Raw genomic sequence first — 8,291 nt, forward strand, 5'->3', positions numbered from 1 at the left:
CCCTTTCCATTGTTATCGTTTCCCCCTATGGTAGTATATAGTCGTATATATACTTATATATATATATATTTTATTTATTTATTTATTTCTGTCTTTTGTGTGATAACACTTTCAGTGACGTAGCACTGGTATCACAAGTGGATCACAAGTAAAACGAATAAAAGAGAAACCAAAATGAAAGAAAACTAACAACAAAAAGGGAAGAGGAAAAATGAAAATCAGTAAAATTTTGATACCATATTTTGTCAAGAAGAGAGTAAAAAGAGTTAAAATTATATATTGTTTAAATGATTTTTAAAAGACTATATATATATGTATATATATTGATATATATTAGTCGACAAGAAAAATAAAAATCTACGAAATTATATATATTTTTTTCTATTTTTATTCGATTTTCAAAGTCATTGGTGTTGGCACGCGCGAGTGCGCTAGATCAAAAATCAATCTTGATTACTCAACTTTAGGATTGAAAAAAATAGGTGAAGTTTACTTACAATACAAAAAAAAAAGCGCATGGTGGATTTCTAAGAAAAAGAAAGAAAATGAGGAGGTTTGGCAAGGAAAAGAAAGGAAAGAATAAGTAGAAATGTGGAAAGAAAAGAAAAGGAAAATATAAGGTAAGAAAAGAAAAAGGAACGGGGAAACATGAAAAGAAGTAGAAAAATGAAAGTAGGAAAAGGGGGTAGGGGAAGAAAAGGTTAAAGAATGAAATTACAGGGAAGCAAAAGTAATGAGAGACAGGTCGTAAGTATGAAAGAAAATAAAGGTAAAGGTAAAAAAGACATGGAAAAAAGAGTAAATGATAAGTAAGGTAATAAGACTAAGAAAATAAATATTCAACAATTAGATGGATTTTTAAGAAAAGTATATAAAATTCTGTATTTTCAAATTATTTATTTGTTAACATAGAATCTGAATTCCGGGCATTCAAAAAAGTGCCAAAAATGCTCACCAACAATGGTGGGCCTGATGTGGGTCCTGACCCCACTAGGCCTAGTTTTACATCCTTTACCCGTAGTGGGTTTGTTTAACAGCCAAACATGTTTTACCCCTCCCCAGCCCGCTCTTAATGGCCATACCACTTGCAAAGTGCTTCCGATGGCTATTTATAATATAAATTCGGGAATTTTCCGTATTGCTGCACACTAAAAAGACGTGGATTTATCCGTGTTGTTAAAGGCGCGTCTCACTGGTTCCAATAATTACGCGTCAAGCTTGCTTCCATGGAAATAGCGCTATGCTTGGGAACGTAGCGTACTTGTTTTTCTATCACCATGACAATTCGTGAATCTGAAACTAACTCAGTGTGTGCCCTTATTGTTGAAGAGTTACTAGGCCTATGGCTTATTGAGCAGGTGTCCGATTCTGGCGCTTCTTAACATCTTATTTCCATCGAAGTGGGCAAACATTTTGACCAAGTTACTTGTCTAAAACGCTTTGAAGTTTATAAGGGAAAACAAACATGCAAACAGGACAGGCAACTAGCTCAACAGGCGACACCATGGTGCCGAAAGTCGCCGAAGACACCTTCAGAAAACTTCGCAAGGTTCTTGACAAACAGGTGCGCTATTCGCTACATAAGTATACATTAAGTCAGTACATTAGGTCGGGTATAATTCCGAGAGGACTTCGGATTCAACTCGAGCCATCGATTGGAAACTGCGACGCAAATTTCATCAAGCAATGGGATTTATTTCTCACAAGGACGTCCAACCAACTGATGCAGATGGTGATTGCGTTTTGTAACCAACAAGAAGCGCTTTTAAAACAAGAAGCTGACGATTTGGAAGCCCAAATCGAAGGAGAGATATCCGACCCTGTAGTGTTAGAAAACACAAAGACACTTTTACGCACACTAACTGAGCGAGTGCGCACACGTGCGCTGGAAACTAAAGAACGGAAATTCCAACGAGATACCACTCAAAGCGAAAGCCTATCGCCCAGTTCTCCACGTTACCCAACATCGTATGATCGAGGTCTAGCGAATCAGGGAGAGACAACGCCAAAAAGAAGTATTACACCACGATCTCCGATAAGTCCGATGTATTATTCTGAGGTCGTTGGAAATCAGGGTGGTGTTTTCCAGACGGATTCACCATCGACATGTGATCAGAATGAGCCGGACTTGGGGTGGAAAACGGCAAACTTCAAGTATAATCAGTAACCTTTAGAGAAAATGGCTGATAAAGAAACCCCAAAACCACAAGAGCTTCTGTAACAACTAAAACTATTAACTTATGAAAATGTAGAAAACAATAAATTATTAAGAGTATACCATAAAAAATTACAATTATTTATCTACTACGTTGATTCTCTATCTATAAACACAAGACAAACTCCATCGCCGAACTTTTCTAGTCTCCTGAATCTCACTTGAAACTAAAAAGTTCTATTCGTGTATTTGACTATTATAAGAATATGAACGTGCATTTTAATCAGCCAATTTGGAGGTGAATACACGCAGCTTTAGTTACCAACCTGAGAGTTTTCAAATGCGTGAGTGACTACACCAGTTGGCAGGGGGAGGGGGAAGGAGGATTCAGGGGCGGGGACAGGCTCAGGTCGAGGGGGCGTGGCCCCCGGTGCTTCGACGACCTGAGCATTAAAACTGTTTTAAAACGATTTCAGTGAGTGTTTGTTGGCAATATTGGGTACACAAAAGCAAAAATATTGTTTGATAAAGCCACATACAATTTGAGTTTGAGCACCCGAACTATGTAGACCTACACCAACATTTCACTGATCAATTTTTAGTAACGCGTTAGTGAAATAAATATTCACTCTCTAATAAATATATACTCTCTATTGACTCAAGCTACTGCATGACCGTTATTATATTTTTAATAAAACCAATTTCTTCTAAATTTAAATACAATTTCCCTTGAATTCGTGATAATTCATTAGACACAATAGATTTTGTGCTAAATGCACGACAAATTTAGGATCACACGTGTTTCTGCAAAATGCGTGTTTCATCCAAAATCACTTTGAAATGTGGGACTGTCCCGCACGTGCGAGATGGTAGGTATGCCATAGAATTCCATTTCTGACGGTGTTTCCGAAAATTTTCTGGCGTGAAGTTGATGATTTACCAACACAGATAATTTACCATCTTGCATTCTGCAGTTTGAAATCAATCAGACTTGACTGTATTTTGTGTTAACTAGCATAATTTCCCTGATTGGTGAAATATTAATTACGCAAATGAGCAAATAGCATAGCATTCACACATGTTGTTTGTTACCACGATAACTAAAGTGTGGCAAGTCCGATTGATTTCAAACTTAGCAGAATTCTGATCTTTTTCTTGAAAAATACCCATAACAAAAGAATAACACTCGTAAATAGTGTATTTTTTAAGTTAAAAAAATTTATTCCAACAATATTTGGGTACTCTTGTGGTCTTTCACATAAAATCCAAGTATCAGGTACTGGTAGCGAGTATAAGATGTTAATGCACATGGGAATGCAGAACAAAATGGTTTTAAACTCAATAGTTTACACTTACGTTCACATAGATCGGGAGTTAACCGTTAGCCCGAACCGTAAACACATGTGTGAAAACGTCTGGTTGGTTACGTCTAACTGTTCCCAAGAAGTGCATTTACATTGGTTAGTAAGTGCTATGGGATAGCAAGCTGACCTCATTTCAATCATTAACTAAATCAGATGTACACATTTCCAATTTTCTATTGGTCAGTATTCAGTAATCAAACAATAATTTTTCTTGATATCTGGATGGGGGATTTTCTTGTATGAATGCAATAGTGAAGAACGTGTGTTATTAATTTGGAGCCTGTTAACCGTTAAATGGTGTGTGTGTGGGTAGGTGTGTGTGAATATTGCTTATGTAATAGTGGATGTCTCCCTTTAATTAAATACAGTACTGTACACCTATTAATTAAAGATCACGTTTTCTGTGGTCGCATATTAACAAATATCTTTTATCTTTATTATTCTAATTTAAGAGACCAAAGATGCTAATCACCATGGGAACCCAGGTCCCAAAAGTGGTCTTTAATTGGAGGGAGACGTGTACATACGATGTATGTAGCGTACTGCATACTCAGATTTAGACAATTCTGATCAAAACATAAAATTTCATTAATGATCATTCAGTAGTATACAGTCCTGTGTCCAGATACAGTTATAATGTGCCTATACAATGTGATGTCACCGTGACCATATTTAGGCATGTCACATGCTTTTGAGTTCAGAGTTCATATCCTACAGCACAGTTGTTCCTTAAATTTTACGATATACCTTCCACATCCAAGAGAAAGCAAAATTGGTCAAAAATGTGATGCAACCAACTCAAGATAAATAAAGTTTCAGATATTTCTCCAACATCATCTCTTCTTGAATCCATATTTTTTGCGTTCATAAAACAGATCAGTCTTCGCACTTCCAAGGTTTACAATCTTTGGACATCCATCTCGCTAAAAAGGAAACAAGAGAAGAGATTTTAACAGGTTAACAATATTGATAATTATAGCTGCATCAAAACTCAAAATCTAAATGTCAAGATATTATCAACCAACAACAACAGTTCTTTTCAGAACTATCTACTTTCAAACTGAATTGTTAAAAAACATGGATGCAGGTAATCAAAAATCTTCAATGATTAAAATTTTACATATATACAGATAACATACAGTAAATCATTAAATAACTATGCTTCAATTATACGGTAAATAATTAACACTATAACATTGGAGAGCACCTTCTTTTCTCAATGCGCACTACATACTGTCAATCACTATGGCTGCGCAATCTTTTCTATTTTGAAGCTGATATATTTATCTCTCATAAAATATCAAACATATTAATATTTTCCACAAAGAAAAGTTTCGAATTTAATGGAACATTTACATGACCTATAAAAGTATAGTATATTTCAACTTCAATTTTCATAAATTGGCTAAAATTCGCCAATTCTAATTTTAACAGATTTTAATTAATAAATGATTAAGGATTATAATAAACTAAGGCATTTTAGGGTTAACGAGGGTTAACTATTCGAAAAATGAATCCAAAATCTGAGTATTTTTCAGTTTTACGCTGACTTAGCTTTATAGTCGAACCAGTCAATCTTTAGACAAAATTATAATGAACACATAAGTAATTTTAACATAAATATTTTACGGAATCCGTTCCTGAAATATACAAATAATAGCATACCAAAAGCCTGAAAAAATCTAATCAGGGGAACATTGTTCATTATAAAGATATTTAATGGGGTTAAAATCAAACGTTTTATTGCACAACTGCTCAGCTGGAAGCGTATAAATGCATGTCGTTGCCAAGTTGTTGCTAACGAAAAAATGTGAATTACTGGGTAATACGCCTGCGCGCGATCCAAAAGCGGGGAACAGATAGGTTTGTCGCGTCAAAGGGATCTGTTGCCGAGTGATCTCCTTCTCAATAATACCTCCATGGTCTAACACACAAAAGTAAATCTAATATCAATGGCTTAATCATCAGTTATAAAACCTTACTACAATTATCTACCACAAGTTATATACTTTTTTCATGTTCATGTTAAATAAATGATCGCGAGAATTAAGGGTGCATGAAAATCTTAAGAGGAGTTGTTCGCTTTATCTTTTAAACAATTGCATCATTTGCGTCAAAGCTTGTTCGCATCTAGCGAAGGGTGTTTGCAACACAAACAAAAATAAAGAAAATTTCAAACCCAAATTGAGCATGAAAACTTGTCATTATTAAATAGGGCTTTGTAACTTGAAAATAAAGAAAATATTACCTCATTGCCAATGCAAAAATAAAATGCCACAAAAGGGCTTTACAGTACATATAATAATAGTATAAGCGTACTAAGTACTTTTGAAAATAATTTTAAAAAGTCCATAATATTTTGAAGTATGACACTCACATCTTTTTCTTGCACAGTACACTCTTTACAATAGTACGCATCAGAGACACCGGGACCGCCGCAGATCACACATCTTCCCTGATATGACCCATAGTTGCACTCATCACATATACGGACCAATGTACATGGGCGTACATATGAGTCACAAATGACACATTTGCCATCACACTTTTCACATAAGCGGCCAATAGCTAGAAAGGAAACAATAGAGATTTCTTAGGCGACAAACTACTAACCTAGTCGACACTAACCTGGGGGGTCTGGCGGGCATGCCCTCGCAAAATGTTTGTTTCCTAGATGCCCGGAAATAACCTTTAAGGCGCTTTGGACAATCAATAATTAATACTGGAACATTCAGATTCAGAATAATTCATTATAAAATTATTAAATTGCTAAAAGGGCTACATTGTGCATTACGTACAATCAATTTCATTATACAATTTTTAATAAACAATAAAAACCATTAAAAGCCATTTAAATTGTATAGGAATAAGTGAGTAAAAAAACAAAGGAAAAGGAAGGTAATCAAGACAAAGAAATCATAGAAATGCTATTAAATAGTATTAATACTGTACTTTCCAGTTATTTTTATTTACTACAGTACAACAGAGCACTGTTACTTTTAACAATGTCTAGGCCTAGTAGTAATAAGCCTAGGATTAGGAAGCCTAGATAGTATGTGGCCCTACCTTGTTCAATGAAGAAGAATTCTTCTTAGTTTAAAGGAGAACTAGCAAAATGATTTTTGTTCTAGAGTGGATATTTGATATGTCATTAATAATAGAATCAACCTTAAAATCGTTCTTTGGCTATTTTTTATGAAGTTATAGACGATTATATAAGATTTTACCATGACGTCACTGGCGAAAAAGTAACAAAAGACCGTGTAAATAGTGCCGCGTAGGATATCCGCCGCGTACGATCATTGCCTGCATGCTGTAACAATCACAATTTACAGCCATGGTTACAGCGTACACGCAAAGATCGTACGCAGCGGATACCCTATGCGGCGCTATTTACACTATCTTTTGTTACTCTTTCGCCAGTGACGTCATAGTAAAATCGTATATAATTGCCTATAACTTCATTAAAAAAAGGCCAAAAAACGATTTTAAGGTTGATTCTATTACTAATGGCATATCAAAAATCCTCTCTAAAACAAAAAATCATTTGCTAGTTCTCTTTTAAATAGAAAAATAAAATGTGTGCACCAGCAAAAAATGGAATTTGGAAAGTTTAGTTTTGACAATTATCGATCCTTTCAAATACCTAGGTTTGGGTAATCTGAATCAGCAACGCTGCCGAGCTAGCCAGGCTCTAATTAGGCTAGACCTAGACTAAACAATTGGTAGGCTAGTAGTATAGATAGGGCCTACTTAGGCCTAGGCGAGCGACAAAAATCGACTAGAGTCCCCTGTCTGACCTAGCTAGGAGGCCGAAGCTAGGGCCCACCCAGGCCTGCTGGAGTGGGTTAGTCTTTTAGGTAGTACTAGCAGGCCTAGGGGACACAGAATGCCCATTCCCTACATGATGATGATTCTTAATAACAACTCCACTTACCAACTCCTGCTTGCTTCCTACAGAAAATCAAATCTGGATGATGTTTTGCCATTGTTTAGTCTTTATAATGTCTCCTATTTTTCAGCGCATGTAGAATATGGTATCGTCGATGCGTCGTCGTGCCGCCGATCAGGCACAACCGGTGGTGGCGGTAGGTATGCCTATGGAAGGCTGAATCTGCCCAATACATTAACAACTCAATCACATGCAACCCAACAGGATTGGATTGATTTGATTTGATTCAATTCAAGTAGTGGTATAAATGAAGTTTGACTAAGCGATAGATAATTATTTGTTTTTCACTACATGACTTTTGGTACTATTTTTGGACATGCGATTTATTACATGTAGACTGTTAAATTTTTGTGGAAATTTAAAGCCAACCGTCGCTTGTGCCCGGAGTTGAACACTTTAATTACTGCCGTCCCTTGGGGTGACATGTGCCTATGGTTTTATATTGGCTCTGTGCACGAAATGTAACAGTAGCTACTGCTATTTGTCGTACTCTAAACTAAACTAAATTTAAATTTCATGCATAAGTTTCTATGCAAAGCGTTTCTAAATAAAAATCTTTTGGTGTGTGTGTAGGCTTGCAGTACCAAAACCAGCACCCAGCGGCTATATGACTGATTCCGGCGTGGTAATATAACGTGCTCGTTATCATCATCATCATCATCATCATCATCATCATCGTCGTCATCATCATCATCATCGTCATCATTTTCAACATCATCATTATCATTTTCAACACCATTATTGTCGTCTTCGTCATCATCATCATCATCATCATCACCACCACCACCATCGTCATCATTATCACATACCGGTAGAGTTA

General features: G+C 35.9%; 1 protein-coding gene across 2 annotated transcripts in view; it reads right to left on the reverse strand.

Annotated features, from left to right (window-relative positions):
- Positions 1-3,353: 3,353 nt before the first annotated feature.
- Positions 3,354-8,291, reverse strand: part of LOC117105164 (PHD finger-like domain-containing protein 5A) — a 6,126-nt gene continuing 1,188 nt past the window's right edge. The window contains exons 1-3 of one of the 2 annotated variants that reach the window (XM_033246234.1): positions 7,457-7,610; positions 5,897-6,087; positions 3,354-4,442 (exon numbers count right to left, since the gene is read on the reverse strand). In XM_033246234.1, the coding sequence (XP_033102125.1) occupies positions 4,353-4,442; positions 5,897-6,087; positions 7,457-7,508 (333 nt within the window). In that variant the 5' untranslated portion in view covers positions 7,509-7,610 and the 3' untranslated portion in view covers positions 3,354-4,352. Of the gene's footprint in view, positions 4,443-5,896; positions 6,088-7,456; positions 7,611-8,291 lie in introns of those variants that run through there. The other variant, XM_033246235.1, reaches the window with a different exon arrangement.

The sequence above is a fragment of the Anneissia japonica genome, unplaced genomic scaffold (genome assembly GCF_011630105.1).
Source record: "Anneissia japonica isolate Jap-2015-1 unplaced genomic scaffold, ASM1163010v1 scaffold287852_len814684_cov197, whole genome shotgun sequence".
Lineage (NCBI taxonomy): Eukaryota > Metazoa > Echinodermata > Crinoidea > Comatulida > Comatulidae > Anneissia > Anneissia japonica.